General features: G+C 30.9%; 1 protein-coding gene across 1 annotated transcript in view; it reads left to right on the top strand.

Annotated features, from left to right (window-relative positions):
• Positions 1–16,773, top strand: part of LOC134835108 (max-interacting protein 1-like) — a 121,926-nt gene extending 105,153 nt beyond the window's left edge. The window contains exons 5-7 of the mRNA XM_063849973.1: positions 1,782–1,998; positions 14,578–14,729; positions 16,582–16,773. Of these exons, the coding sequence (XP_063706043.1) occupies positions 1,782–1,998; positions 14,578–14,729 (369 nt within the window). The 3' untranslated portion in view covers positions 16,582–16,773. The remainder of the gene's footprint in view (positions 1–1,781; positions 1,999–14,577; positions 14,730–16,581) is intronic.
• The last annotated feature ends 229 nt before the right edge of the window (positions 16,774–17,002 follow it).

Here is a 17,002-nt window from a genome sequence, read left to right on the forward strand (position 1 = left end):
AAAAAATGTAGATAAATTAAGAGAAGACTAATTTTGAAGTTAAAAAAACACAATTTTTCTTATTTTTTTTTACATATTTTAATATTTTTTAAACAATTTTCAGTTGAAATTTAAATTTTTTAACACTAAATGATAATTTTAAGACAAAAATACAAAATAGATTACAATTTTCAAAAATAAAAATTTTAAAAAAAAAATTAAAAAAAGAGCTTTGACTCCTGTTTTCGTTAAAAGAACACATTTTTAAAATTTTAAATTATTTTTAGAACTATGTATCTACATTACGGTAAATAATTTTGCCGTTTTTTTAAGAATATTATTAAAAAGAATACGAAATCGTTGACAACATTATAAAATTAATAGTATAAGTTCGATAAAAATAGATTTATTTTAATTTCTCCTATTTTTTAATATATTGAAATTTTTAAGCGGCATTTTGGGAAAGATATTTATATTATTTAAAAATATACAAAAAAAAGTTTTTGGAACAATTTTTGGAAAATGACTCACATTTCAGTTTAAAATCAGTTAAAATTTTATGTTTTTTTTTTTTGCAAAACATTAAAAATTCAAAATTCATGAATGAATAAAAATAGAATCGAAAATTGAAATAGGAGTCTTTCAACAAAAACGAGAATTTTTATCTAGAACATTGGAAAAATGTATTTTTTTTTACTTTCACAAAAACTCTAAAATAACTCATCAATACTTAACAAGTCCGAAAATATAGTATAGCTTGAAGCGGATCAAAAAAAAATGCGTTAACATTTAAATTTCATACAAATCCTCCCTTTTCATCGAAAACATTAGCAAAGACAATACAACAAAATAAAAAAAACGTCAAAATTTTATTCATAAAATTCTTGAAAAAAAATGTCTGAAAATCCTTTTTTTTTTTGTTGTAATGTAAATGAATTACAAAATCCTTGTTTCACAAAAAATCCTCGCTTTCCCATTTTTTTTTTGAAGTGCATTGAATCGTACGTTCAAAATACGCACGTTTGCTCATGTCCAACTAATTCAACAATTTTTCCAGATTCCAGATATAGATATTTTCCATCTTTTTTTGTGGGACTAACATATTTTTGCCTCTATTATATTTGTTCACTGTCGTGTGTGCATCGAAATAAATAAGAGCATGTGTTTTAGTCGTAATTGTGTGTGTGTGCACATATTTTTTATTCGATTTAGTGTGATGGCTTCATAAAACTTCTTTTTTTTTGCCACTGATCATTCTACTCGGCGATGAGTTTTCACCAGCATGTCGTAGTCAAGTCACAGACCCGGAATACCAGAAGCCAGAAATTTTATGCTCACGTACGAATTTTTGATTTTCATGCTGTGTGCAAGATATTTGCCAGGCAGGGAAATAATAATAATGATAAAATACCAACGAACGAAAAAAAAAGAGTCAACGTGCAAAAAAAAATGTAAACCACACAGACACACAAAATTCGAACAAATAAATATATGATAATATGTAGCTCTGATTTTTTTTGTTGGTATACTTTTTCATTGCCATGCGATTTTTTGTGTGTGAGGAGCAAAAAGTCTCATATATGGATGATAAATGATTTTTAAAATTGTTCATGCAAGTGACATGACATAAATATGTGCTGAAATTTTGTTGTTGGCACCAATCTCGACTCTTCTAAATATATATTTTTTTGCCGTTGTGTGTTGCCATGAACCGAATAATTTTTAAATTGTTATCAAAATTGTGTGCATGGAAAATCTTCCTTGAAATTGGTTCAACAATTTTTTTTTTCAATATCTTGCAGAATCTCGAGCGTAAAGAACGCAACCAGACAATTTACATAGAACAATTAAGTAAGAAGCAAAGATTCCTGAAGTGGCGCGTCGAACAATTAGTCACCTACAATGAGGCAATGTGCAAACGACGATCCGTTTCCGAATGCAGTTCCAGCTCCTCGACAATATCAAGTACCAATTCGTTGGAGTGCATGCGATCGTTTACATCAATTAGTAGTGAGCCTGGTAAGTTTAATTAATTTTTCACCTTTTTCTCTTTCCTCTATATTTTCTGCATGTTCAAGTGGATAAGAAGAAAGAACGCGAAAGTTATCGCGTGTTCTTATTACAACTACGAGAAAATTGCCTTTATTATTCATTTATGTCGACACGTTTTTTTTTGTGCTTTTCTTGAGGATGGAAATACTATTGTTGGGGTATTGACGTCTGTTTCTCTGGCAATTTTTTTTTTCGCAAATGAAAAAAATATTTAAAAAATAAGTTTTTTTTAAAGAAAAGGGCTTAAGAAAGTTAAAAAAAATAAAAAAAAAAAATTAAAAAAAAATTTAATTTAAATTTAAAAATTAAAATTTTAATTTGAGAGCTATAATTTAAGGTTAATTATAGTTTTGGCTCTTTTTGCTTGCTAATTTTTTAAAAATTATTTCCAAGGCCTTTTTTTTTTTTTTTTGTTTCAAGAAACTTTACGATATATAACTATCTTGATGAAAATTCAAAACATTTTCCTATAAATTTAATTTTGACCCAGTGCACATTCTATTCTATAACCTTACCCCAATGCAAATTCTATGATTGCACTCATTTTGAAAATTTGACCCTATGCGAATTTTGAAAAGTTGACCCGATGAACATTCTGAAATGTTGTCTTAATGCACATTCAAAGAATTTGACCCAATGCACATTTTAAGATTTTTTTCTCAATAAAAACTCTTAAAATTTGACTTAATGCGCCATTTGGGTCTCGGGCCAATAAAAATTATTAGACAGTTATCCAGCTGTCAAAAAGCTAACATAACACTAAATAAATGCGCTATAAAGTAACAGCGCCATCTCGAGGTCGGTCAGCAGAGATCTAAAAGTGACACCACGACACCATTTGAGGATTTCAACAAATATCATGTGAAAAGTTGTTACCAAAGTCGTTGAAAATCTGCTTTGCCGAATTTTAAAAAAATTGGTCTCTCAGAAGAAAATTTGAAAAAAAAGGGTCTTCTTAATGACTTACATTTTTATCTTTCTCACAATTTTCCGTATATCTACAACTCTCAAGGTTTTTTTGTGACTTTAATTAATAGCAGCAGAAAATTTTTTCGAGTAAAACTTTACAAATTTTTGACTGAATTTATAGTAAATTGAATTTAATCTAATTGTCTCTATATTTTTCAACCCACAGCACAAGTCACACTCGCGAGCACACAACAAAAAAAATAAATACAGAACTCTAGCAGTTTCCATTGTCAATAAATTGTACAAAATATGTACACATTTTTTTTTATTTTTGAAAGAATTTAATTAACATTTTTCCATCGCAGCAACGCAAATTTTTACATACATTCGAGGAGAGACAGAGAAAAATTCCATTAGAAAATGCACGTATCTGCCTCGTCTCTGCTCTAACCCGTATCTCGTTCGCATGTGCATGTGAGTGTGTGTATGTGGGCATTGTAATAAAAATGGCATGCCATTGATGGAAAAATTTTGTAATTGAAGTTTTTAACTATGCAACAATACAAAAGCTCTCTTTTATATATTTTTTTATATTATTGTACGAGTTTTTTTTCTTTTATGTTTAGTTTTCAAAAAACATAAAAAGAGATGTGGCTAAAGTGTGTTTGAACTAAAAATATGTTTCTATCGTCAAATTGGACCCTCATGCGTTAATTTAAAATTTCCGCCATGTCAAGCGTTTGCCGTCGAATTTATTTCGACAAAAATGCATCCAAATACTATTCACCATCATCAAGTGTTGGTAGGTCTGTATTTATTATCAAGCACCGGGCAAGTGTACTTTTGTGTAATTTGAAAAAAAAGAGATAAAAATAATTAAAAAGAACTTTAACTGGTTAGGCTGGTCGACCAAAATGAATTTCCACTGAAGTTTAAGAGAAAACTAATTTTTTCCTGCCTGCTGAGAAAAATACACAGGCCATCCAATTATGGTCCAACTTTGGGAATTCCTTTACTTTATTGACGTCCTAAATTTTCAACATAAAACATTAAAAATTAAATTAAATTTAAGTTTTATTCATTTTAGAAACTTCTCACAATTTAATTGAAATTAAAATTGAATTTTTATAAATTTTTTTAGCTTTATTTATGAAAGAAATTTTGTTGAAAATTGGGTCGTAAATTAGTGTTTAAATTCCGATGAAGAAAATTTTTTGATTTAAAAACATTAACTTAGAAAAAACTTATGCGACTTGAGAAAAAAAGTAAACTTAATTAGCAAAAGAAAAAAATATTTGCACTTCTAGGGCTTTTAAATGTCATCAACTGAATAAAGTGAATTAAAGTATAATTTTCTGAAAATATTATTTTAATTTATTTTTAAAAATTTAATTTTCGAAATTGCCTTAATGTGACTAATTCTTAAACTTGAATATTTTTTTTTATTATTCAATTGATTTTTTTTTTCTAATTTTTCACGAGTTTCTATTGAAATTTGACCCGGTACTGAAAAATTTACAAAAATCATAAAGATATCGTAAAAAAAAATTTGAACTTTTAAGAGAAAAATGGCAAAAATTTCATAACTTAAAAATCCAAATTTGTAGAATTACTTAAAAAATGTATTTAATTTTCAAAAAAACTGCGATAAAAAATTTTATTTAATTTTTAATACAATTCTTTTATTTTTTTATTTTTTGAAAAACAACTTAAGAAATTTTTCAAAAATTTAATTCGACATCTTTTTATAAAACTAAAAGATCAAATGTAAATCAACAATTTCATAAAAAAAACCCGATCTCAATTACATTCATTGTACTCTTACTCGAATCGCTGCACAAACAACCTCTTTTTCAAGAAAAATAAAAAAAAAAATCTCAAAGGTAAATATACAAGCAGAAGAGATATACTACACTATGATTATTATTATTATTGTTGGGGTACAGTTGAAAATTTTATGTGTAATTGAAAGTCTCTTGTCATTATACTTTACAACTTTTTTTTGTGTGCGAGTGTGTGTCGTCTCTCTATCTCTTTGTAATGATGCTGTGCACATATCCCCCAGTTATATTTATCATTGTTTGTTAGATTTATTCATGAGAAAATTTATGTGAATGGATGCGAATATTTTTTGGGCTGGCTTAAACAACAAAATCTACAACTGGCTACCATCACACAAAAATATTTATAAAAAAAGGAGTATAAAATACAACAAAAGGAGATCAGATAAATACAGGAAATAACCAAGTGCCATACATACAACTATATTTTGTGGTTTGGTTTTATCATCCAAAAATATATTCCACGTGTGTGTGTGAGTGTTTGTGCGACAAACAAACAACTCTCTTTATATTTGGTCATCTTGTTTTTTTTTCGTGTACCTTGTGTATTTTATGAGACTTTATCATCATCGTCATTGAATGGGAAATAAAAAAAGAGAGAAAATGAAGGAAAAAAAATAGGAAATGTACATTTCTGCGCGATTGTTGCAACTAAATAGAGGCGATCGGATAAACTGATTATTACAATATTATTAGTATATCGTAGATAGCCAGCAATGTCCCTCACTTCAAAATTTATGAATGTCCTGGTATTAAAAAGAAATTTATTCATAAAAGAAATCCCTTTTTTTGCCATTTTCGTTTATTATTCTAGCATTTTCGGTCCGTCGTTTTGCGAAAGTGGAGAGTAGCATTTTTAATCCCCAAATTATGCTTGACTGAATCAACCTTGGTACGAATGTCTTCTCTCGTTTTTATCAGTTGGAATGAAATACCAAAATAAATGCAAAATAAAAGAAAAAGGTTGTCGTGCGGAGAGCAACTAACGGTACCGTATTTCGATTTCGGTAACAAGGAGAAAATTTTAACCACGTGGTTTTTATTTTTTTTTTAACTTGATAAATGTTTAAACCACGTGTCTTACAAAATTTTCAAACCACGTGCCCGGATAAAATTGAATTAACGTGATCTAAAAAAATTGCTAAAGATCGGCTAAAAATGAAAAAAATTCAAACCACGTGACTTAAAAGAATTTTCAAGCCGTTTGTCCTGAAAAAAGTTCAAACAAAATGATTTTATAAATTTTTAAACCACGTGACTTAAAAATCTAAAGATCTTATTAAAAATTTCGAACCAAGTTACTTGGAAAATTTTCAAACCACGTGACTTGAAACATTTTAAAATCGAGTAACTTGAAAAATTTTTTAAAAGACGTGATCTGAAAAAAACCACATGAAATAAAAAATTTGTAAGCCACTTGTTTTAAGTAAACTTTAAACCACGTGACCTGAGATATTTTCCAGTCACGAAACTTAATAAATTTTCAAACCTAAAAACTTTTCACACCAAATGAGTTGATAAAATTTTCAAGCCATGTGGCTTGAGAAATCTTTAAATTATTTAACTTTGAAATTTTTAAACCACGTGACTTGAAAAATTTTACAACCACGTGACCTGAGTAATTTTCAATTAACTTGATCTTCGAATTTTTTAAACCACGTGACCTAATATTTTTAAGCTACTTTTTTAACAGAACTTCAAACCAAGTGAGCTGAAAAAAATTTTAAACCACGTGACTTGAGAAAGAACTTAAATAAAACTTAAACCACGTGAACCGAATGAACAATTCCAGGGCAATACCGCATTTTTTTTTTTTTTTGAAATGCGGTAAAAAGGTACACCTCTTCGACAACGCATGTGTTCGTGTATGCGGATCATAAAATGAAACAACAAAACAAATGGTCACCATTTAAATTTCAACTTGCCCTAATTTTTGCCTTTTTTTATTACCGACAATTTTCATGTGTATGCGAAGGGGAATGACTGTCCGAGTTTGGACCACTTTATATTATTATCATTTAAAAAGATTTAAAACATCCAAACACACACATACACGTTCCTCTGCTTAATCCTCTCACATATAAACTCATTTTATTACCTTTATCATTAACTTTTTTTTTCTTCTGCTTCTTCTTCTTCGGCATGTCCTTTTTTCGGTTTAGTTCACTTTGGTTGAGTGAAAAATGAGGAAAAAAATTTCTTTTGGAATTTAAAAAAAAACTCTTGAAAAGAAGAAGATAAAACTTGATTAAAATAGACCGAAACCGGACTTTTCCAATGTTTCTCCTCAATCAATTTCGTGACATTTTTGACATTGTATCAAAGTGAAATTTCGCACGAACAAGATAAACGTTGAAAAAGAGTCCTGTGAAGTGTATAAAATACCGCATTCAATCGGAAATAATTTGATTAAACTTTGTTATGCTTTTCCTTGCAACACGACGCTTATGATAAAATTTTCGACACATTGAACCGAACTCACTGTTCGCTCACATTGCTGAAGTTGTTCGAGAGATGATTTACATTCATATCGAGCAACAACATGCATACATTTATTACCTGGACAAGTAAACATTGATGATGATGATGATGTTGATGAAATCGGAGAGTTCAATGTCCTTCCCCCAGTATCGTCGGTGTTATTTTGCATCCTTGGCAATATTCGGACGAATTGTCACAGAAATATGGGTGGAAACGAAAGCCGAAGGAGGAGGTTTGCATAATATAATCATGTATCTGTAACCAGATAACAAGAGTAAAAATACACAGGAGAACGGGTAGCCAGTTAGTTTCTGCTGCAAAATAGGTAAAATGTCTCATTTGATGATAATTTTCTGCCATTATGTCTCGCATATCAGCTAAATTTGCTTCTCCCGAATAATCTTTTGACCTGTTTTTCTGCGCACGAGAGAGAACATGCGACGAGGAACCATCATCATCAACGACAATAATGAGGATAATATTGCAAATGTTATGGTCTCAAGCGAAAAATTTCCTCTAATAAATTGCTTAATAAGCGTGACAAAATAGCAGAAAAATGTTTGTTCCACACTTTACGAATTTCTTGCGATATTAGATTGTGTAAGAAGAATAAAAGATTCATTCAGTTGACGTGTATTCTCGGCGGATGTGTTTGTTGTTCATGATGATTATGTTGGTGATGGACTAAATAAAAAAAAACAAAGAAAGCAATTCCAAAAACTTGGCCGTATTTTAGTTCTTTGAAAAAATTGCAAACAATTGAGATTCTTCGTTTATCGCATTTTGAAGTAAAAATGGAGTGCTAGGTCACGTGGTTTAAATTTGTTTCAGGTCAAGTGGTTTGACTTTGTTCTTCATGTCACGTGGTTTAAAAAGTCCTCAAGTCACGTGGTTTAAAGGTTTCTCAAGTCATGTTTTGAAAATTTTTCAAGTTAAGTGGTTTCAAATTTCACAAAGTCACGTGGTTTGAAAATATCTCAGGTCACGTGGTTTAAGATTTTCTTCTGATTTGAAGAATCTTCAGGCCTCGTGGTCAAAGAATAGCCCTGGTCACGTGTTTTTTTTTATTTTTTAGCAAACCACGTGGTTAAATATTATTAAAAAAAACATTAAATTAACCACGTGGTTAAAATAAGTAAATAACAATATCAAAAACGTAGAACATCTTTGGTCCGAAAACAAAAAAAAAAATATTTCCGACTATTCTATAGAAGTTTAATAAAACTAATCAGTACAAAAACTTGTCAAACCGCAGCAGACAAAACAGACGTTATTTTTTTGTTTGCAAAAAATGTTTTAAAATCCTTGTAATCAGAACTGCCTGCCTGCCAATCAACATGTAAAATTTAGTCAAATAACCATTAACTTCCAAATGGACTTTTATAGTTCGAATCAATATTTACTATCATGTTCCAATATTTTGCTTAGCTCTAAACAAACATCAAACAAACAAATATTATTCTATTAATAATCAAGTTATCCATTAAAGTCGTCGTGTTTTTGTGCCGTCCTTTAGTTTTCCAGTCACACACACGCAGACACAATCTATCTAGCTAATATTTACAATTATATTTTTCTTCGATCGACATCAATATCCTCGAACCTTCGTCTTGTATTTTTTCATCGTGCTGCTTCGACAACTTGCCCGCCCGTTGGCTGTAGAAACGACGACGACGCACGATTGTCGAAGAAAAACAATCTCTAATCGTTTGCTTACTCAAATATATTTGCTCATATACTTTATTATTTCTTTCCTTTTTTTGTTCCACATGTGATAGTTGTTGCCCGCCTTCATGTTTGCCTTTGCCTAGTTGTTTGTCTAACTATAATAATGCTTATATCCGAACTTCATATAATAATGCAATGTTTACCTAACTAAAGTTAACTTATTTGGAAGTTGTTGTTGTTGTTGTTGTATGTGTGATGATAATAGACTTTCTTCAATCTTCTCCGTTTTCTATTTTTTTTTCCTTCTTCTTCTCCGTTTGTTATCACGAAAACATTTTTCTATTATGCACAACGACGACGACGACGACGCATAACCTCTTTTTGGAACTCCCCAGAACAACAACAAGGAAAGCCTTAAAATGTTTATATATGCCAATAAGGTATTAAAAAAGTTTTGTGTCGCTTCATTCTTTTTCTTGTTATTTGGTATTGCTTGCGCTAAAATATGAGAAGAGGAAAACAATTCCGAAGAAACAGGAAGTGAACCGGCATGACGACATCAAAATGTAGAAGAAGCAAGTAAAAAAGGGCTGATCAAATAAACTAAATAACAGAAAGAAAAACATGGGAAATAATATCGAAATTTGTTTTGAGGGAGCAGCAAGAAAAAATAAAGGCAAATATAGCTTGCTATCTAAACATAAGAAGGTATACCAATATCTACGGACTTTTTTTCTTTCATTGCGAAGACAAGGCATGATGTTAAAATGCATGTTAAAGATGAATTTTTTTGACTTGTCAAAAGTAATGATGACAGTGTCAGTAGAATACTTACTTTACTTTATGCCTTTTCTTTTGTCCGAAAATTCGAGACTGTCCTCATGTTGAGCAAAGGCGGTCCACGAATTGTTGCCATCTGGTTCGTCGATTCGCAAGATCTTTCAGATCCCAGAGGTTAGTTATAGTTACCACAAGATACTGGAAATTCGAAGAAAGGAGGTTGTCAGGACATGTCAATAGTTTTGTACCAAACAGATCTTTGACAAGAACTAGAGAGCTGAACAACATGAATATTACTCAAATTAGAGTCATAGTTGCTTTCCTAACCGGACATGCTAGATTGAATAAATTTTTAAGCAGAATGGGTTATAGGGATTCAACAGATTGCAGAATCAGTCACTTAGCAGAAGAAACAGCAGAGCACATTTTATGCGATTGTCCTTATTTGTAACACAAAAAAATGTTGCTTTTAGGTAGCACGAATAGCATTATGGATCCTGAAGAATTTAAAGACTTCTCTGGAAAGAAAGAGATTAGATCATTTCAGTCGTGGTCTACTAAATCCAACGGATTTGCTTGAGATTGACCTTAATGTGATTTATGGCTTCCTAAGCTCCGTATCTATAGTTTCAACAGAATACACTTAGCGCAATATGGTGGTAGTATGAGCTCGAGACTGTGGACTTCGAAATCGAAAGCTAAGTACAATGTGAAATAAGTTCAGTAAGGATGACTGGCGCATGAATTACACATTCATACGAATGGTAGATTGAATGATGATTTACAGGGGTGACGCTTAAAAGCGGCCCACAATGAGGCCCTTCTGACAACCTATCTATCTAGAGACTTCTCACTGAAAGAAATCTTTTCTTTCTTAAAGAGTGTCAGCACGGTTAAAGAAGAATATGGAACAGGTTAGGAAGAAAGAAAACCCACAGAAAGCCCTTTTTTGTGTGCTTAGGTGGGTCATTATATAATCATCATCGTAGTTAGTTGCCCCTCACCTTTTCTAATAATATTGGCTTCTGAGAGTGTGGACCGTCGCTAGGTGTTCTACGGCTTCTTTGCAGGTTGTGTACAAAGGCCCTGTTGGATACTTCCTTGGGGATCTTTTCAAAGGGTATACCCGATCAAACCGAATTTTCTCCTACACATTTCCAAATTCATGTTCGTCATGTTAGCTCTTCTCAGTAGATCTTAATTAGAGATCCGGTTTGGTCAAAAAATACGCAGGATTCATCGTAGACAGCGGTTGACGAAGGTTTGTAGTCTTCTCTTGATGTTCTCCGTAACAAGCCAAGTTTTGCAGCCTATGTAAAAAAAAATTGAATTATTTGATTCATAAAACTAAAAAAACCTATTGAAAAAAATCGCATTCAAAATGTAAGCATATTTCCTCTTACTCTGCATTTATTTACTAAAGAACGAACCTTGTTATGTCAGCTTAATTCTGTTCGTTGCCATGCCGCTTCTCGTAAAATGCAAATTACTAAAACTAAATATAATACTCAATTAAAAATGTTGTCACTTTTTCCACAATCTCCTTTAAAATTTATGGGCAACAATTTATCTTATGTAAATCAGGTGAACTGCAACTTTTTAATGTCATTATTATCATCATTATTGGTTCGGTCCTTTTTCGGTACCTATAGAAATTAAGGCAACGGTATACATCATCTGAGGAAAAGTGTAATGCTCTTGCTACCAATGATAAAATTGAAGCAACAAACAACAACGATCCTATAATAAAATTGCGCATTTTCTCTCACCATGAAAACACGTTGTTGGAACGGCAATGCACAGACAACTTCTACCTGCTTTTATTATGTATTTGTTAATAAAAATAGAAACTGCATTGCAAATAATAATGGAATTGAAATAAAAGCTATAATGCAATTTACATTGTATTGTATGGTATTGGCAAATAAATAAAAGCCACATTTGTACAAAATGTTCGTCGTTTCATCTCCTTCTACGGCAAATGCAGAGATGAATAGACGCAACGTGAAAAAAAAGGAAGAAAAAAGGCATTGAGGAAAAAGTGCTGCATGTGCATTTCTCTCCTGTGCATGTTAACACTCGAACGGAGAATGTTAATTTAAACAACGATTTTACTTGGTGTAAAACCTCAGACGTTGTCTGTTGTGTAGTTTGGTACAATTTCCATTTTATTACACTGACTCGAGCACATACACACACCCGTTTTTATCTTTTATGATGATAAAATAACAACAATAATAGAAAATCTTAACTATGTTTCTGTGAATTTCTGCCGCTGTCGATGCCACCATCACCACACACACACAATGGCAAAACTTTTGTTTAGTTTATTCGAAATAGGAGGAGAATTTGGTGCTGTTTAAAAGGTTATTTAAGACGGAAGCATTCTTAGATCATGTATTTCTTTTTGCAAGAGGTGCTAACGTTGCATGTTGTTTGTCACAAAAGGAGGGACATGGCGCCTCCATTTTTCTTCTTTTATTTTAACCGCCTTTCCAAATAAAATTTAAAAAATTTGTGATGTCCCATTGGGATGTCCGTCTGTCCGTGATGCAGTGTCTTTTTGATAATTCAAACTTTTCTTATTTTTCTTCAAGTTTTGATAATTTTTTTTCCTTAAACATTCGTGGAAAATTCAACAGTTTTAAATAAAATAAATTGTAGAAAGCTGAAAATTGATTAAAAATTCTCAGGACAAACTTAAGTTGGATTAGTATATAAAAAAAACGAAAAGTTCGTGGAAACTTTAATAAATTTCCGGAAAATTTTTGCAATTTTCTAATAAATATTCATCAAAAGCTGAAAAACAATAAAAATCTTTGGAAAAACTAGAAAGTGTTATAAAAAATTGGAAGTTTTATGGAAAATTGGAAAAATTAAGAAAATTTACAAAAAAAAAAAAAATGAAAAAAAAAACATTGAAAATTCAACATTTTTCCGAATTTTTTGAAAAGAAAATTCATGAAAAGATGAAAATTGATAAAGAATCAAATACTGGGAAAATTTATGAAAAATCGGAAAAAAACTTAAAATTTCTAAGTTTTAAAAATGTATGTAAGACTTTTGTAAATATTTTAGTAAAAATTAAGAAAATTCATGAAAAATATATAAAATTCGTAGAAAATAGGAAAAAATTTCATTAATCCAAGAAAATTAAAAAAAAAATTAAATTCTGATGAAAAGCATTCACTGCAATTTGAAATGCGGCTAAGCTTTTGGTTTCAACGAATGCTTTTGAATCTCGTTCTTTTTTTTCTTTCTTGGGGCGTTCCGGGATTTCAATTCTTCCTGTTAAACTAATAAAATAGAAAAATTTTTCAATTTTATAGCTATAGCGAGAACTCCCTTTGTTGCTTACTGCTCAATTCAGCACTCCTGCATAACAATCGCCTTTGCCGTCGTCTCCTTTATTATTGCACGGAGAGAAAAGAGACACATTTTCCCAGGAAATATAAAAGCAGCTTAGAGTGAGTGTGTGTGTGCCTCATTGTTATAATGTCAAATGCAGAACACAATTTGTGTCATGCACGTATTTAACTGGGGATCAAAGGATATTATTATTATTTATTTTATGTGTCGTGACATGTTCTGATGGTGTGTGAGTTCGTTTTTTTTTCATCTAATGACTACAACGCGACTCGAACAAAGGTAAGAAAGAAGAAAGCGTTGCGAAATGAAATAATAACAGTAATATTCCATCACATCACCAAAAAGAAAGGAAAAAACGGATCTACTCTCGGGTTTCACTGCGAGACATATAAAAATATAAAATATTTTCCCTTGTCTACAATAAAATTGAACACTCGACGCTTTTTTTCTCGTTTCTTGCATCGCATCGCATTGCTCGTGATAAGCTACACAACTTGCCAACAAATTATATTTCAATTGAATGTCCAGTTCAATTTAAATTTAATCGATGTCTAGAATTGCATGGGAGTTGTTCGTGCATTGCCATCCATATTTTATAACTAATAAAAGTGTGTGTGAGCAATAAAAAATTCTCATATTTATTACATCAAGAAAATCAATAAAAAATAGTGTCGTCTGTCAGTGACAACCTGTATCTAATAAAGCCAATAATAATTTTCAGCCAACAAATAAAAATTTTATCGGAACCATTGTTCAAAAAGTTGCGCTGCACTATTAAAAATTTGTGTATCGCAATCTGAGAAATTCCCGAGACACTGAAGATTTCCAAATAACAATAAATTCATGAAAATAGTTTTTTAAAAGTTTCTTTGAACGACAAAAAAAAATTCAAAAATTATTTTAAAATCGGCAAAAATCTATGTTTATAGATTTCTATAGACGTAAGTCTCAAAAAACCTTTTTCATTAAAAATTTCATTAAAATTTTAATATTTTTTTTAAATTTTTAATAAGCTTTTCATTTAAAATTAAAAAAAAAAATTTTTTTACACCTTGAAATTTTCTTGAAAACTCTCGTTTTGTTCAAAATATTGAAAATTTCTAACTTTTTTATCTCGCAATATTTTAGCTTACGACAATTGGCGCGATACATAAATTTTTATAAAAATTTTTTCTTCACTCATTCGCGCGAGTATGAGACAATAAAATGCTCAACTTAAACTAATAAATAACTTTCTGCACAAATAAATTAAGCACAAGAGAATAAGATAAATGTAACATTATTTAGTGTGCACGCCTTAGCTGTGTCGTCGCGTCGTTTCAGCAAGATGGAAAAATTTATCAAGCGCTGAGTTTTGCAAAATTTGAATATTTTATGTGTGATTTCTTAAGCAAATTTTTCGTCTATCTATCCCTGAATAAAGGCAATTTTCGCACACAAACAAACACAAAATGACGCAAATTTCAACAAATCCATTTTCTTTTTATTTTTTTTCCAGATGAAATCGACGTGATTGGTTACAGTAGCAATCAATCAGACACCGACGATCATTTATCGGAAAAGTCCATGAAGTCAACCGGCTCCACAGATAGCGGCGTAATCATGTCCGCATCGCGACTCACAATTGATACGGACGACATGGAAATATAGGTAAGATAATGTTATTGTTGTCTTTGCTAATTAGAATAAATGCAAGAGAAGAGATATAAAAAGAGACGACGACGACGACACGATGCGGTATAGCGCGCGATATAAATTATTGTTGTACCATGTGGCGGCAAGACTGTTCTTCTTCTTTCGCTTCTTTTTTTTTGTGTTTCACGTGTATTGTTCATTGTTGCATAAACGAGGTAATTATTAAGGTGAAATCGGGGTTATGTAGTCGCACTACGTGTACTCGGGATATAATGTGAAACAGTTTAGCTTGGAACGCGCTATGTCATGCTTTTGCTAATTAGACGCGCAACTAGCGTTATAATTTATTATTAAAAGAAAAGAACGATAAATTTTCTTCTTTTGTGTCTCTTTTTATTTCTCCTTTTTTTATGCGCACATCCTACGGATTGAAAATGGGGTTCATTTAGTCTCTTATTTTGGAAATGGGAATATTCTGGAGACTATGGGGTCACAAAAAGGGGTCAGATTGTTTACATACTAACTTTGGTAGTAAATTAAATCTTTAAGAGAATTTCCTAACTACTTAAAGGGTTTAATTTTACTCTATTTAAGGAATTTAACATCTTAAGTTAGAGATTTGATTTGACCCCTTTAGAGGTTAAATTGACCCCTTCATGGATTAATTTAATTCCTCTCGGATAAATTAATCTAACCTGTTGAAGGGGTCAAAAAATTTCTCAAAGGGTCAAATATATTCAAGGGGTATGTCTGACCCCTTAAAGGACTTTTTTGATCCTTCTGAGATTTTTACAGATTTTTAGGGGTCAATTTAACCTTATCCTTAATATTAAACTTATGGCGCCATCCATTTACGGCGTCGGATAAAAAGGGACATTTTTTGACCTTCAAGGATCTGTCCCTTGAAAGAATTAATTTGACCCATTTTTTGCCCCTAAGAGGTTCTAGCTAGGGTGGATTAACTGACAATCATGTCTAAGCCCAGTGGGACGAAATAATCTTTTTTAAGACCCTAGGGTCTTGAAAATAAGGCCCTCAAACTTTTACATGGAAAAATTCCGAAATTTATATTTTTTTGAAAAAATTAAAAAAAATGTTTCCAAAAAAATAAAAATTTCGGAATTTCTCTATGTAAAAGTTTGGGGGCTTATTTTTAAGACCCCAGGGCCTTAAAAAAAAGGTTATTTCGTCCCACTGGGAGGTTATTGAGCCTTTATCAACAATTTTGGGACTTAAGGCTACAGTCTTATTGGCCTTCATGTAAATTTGCCACTTATTCTAGCCCTTTTAGTGGCTAACGTAATCCCAATTAGAAAATTTTTCGAATTTTATTGTCTTCAGTCCTGAAAATGAATCCCTTGAGATACTCATTTAATTCATTTAAAAGTTAGAAAAGTCAGAAGGTAATATAAAAATCACTCAAGGAATTAAGTTCACCTCTTAAAGGGTTAAAATAGCCCCAAAAGAAATAGATATAATCAATAAAAGGATTAAACAAACCTCCTGAAAGGAAGAATGATTTAGTGATGAAGATAATCAACTCCGCTTATCCAAAATAAGAGCTTAATATCACACCTTTTCAATCCGAAGGGCACACAGCAATCTCTCATCCTACAACTCTTCTTAATAAATATAAAATGTACCTATATAAAATGATAACGAACGAACAAAAAAAACAAAAAAAAAAGAATAAGCGACATTTTGTCGTAAAGACTTACAAAGGAAAACTGAAATACAAAGATTATTAAAAGGATGATGAGATTTGCGTGATTTTCGTATTTTAATCAAAATCAGCAGCAGTAGACGTCTGCAATTTTGTTAAATCTCGTCACAAATTCAACTTTTTTTTCTTCGCTTTTTTTTACAGGATCAGCTTCGACGCAAACGTGCGTCAGATATTGAAAAAATGTGCCTAATTAAGAAGAAAAAACTTTTCTTGTCACCTGTTGATTTAGCATTCGACACAGTTGCGAAAAGCAAAAAGTCTAAAAAAAATATCGAAAATATGTAAAACAATAAAGAAGCAGGAAACGGTCAAGTTGATTATAATTGGGTAAAAAAAAAATAAAGTTATCTACATTAAATAATGAATACAAGGAGAAAAGAGAATAAAGTAACAAAACAATTAAAAATATGCACAAATAATATTAAAATTAATGTCATTACAGTTAAATTTTTAGCATAATAAAAAATTAAAGTATTTGGAGAATAAAAGAAAAACTAACAATAACAGAAAATATTTTCTTATATAATTATGATGATAAATAAAGAATAAAGAAAATAAAATA

This window comes from Culicoides brevitarsis, chromosome 3 (assembly GCF_036172545.1).
Source record: "Culicoides brevitarsis isolate CSIRO-B50_1 chromosome 3, AGI_CSIRO_Cbre_v1, whole genome shotgun sequence".
In the NCBI taxonomy this organism is placed as follows: domain Eukaryota; kingdom Metazoa; phylum Arthropoda; class Insecta; order Diptera; family Ceratopogonidae; genus Culicoides; species Culicoides brevitarsis.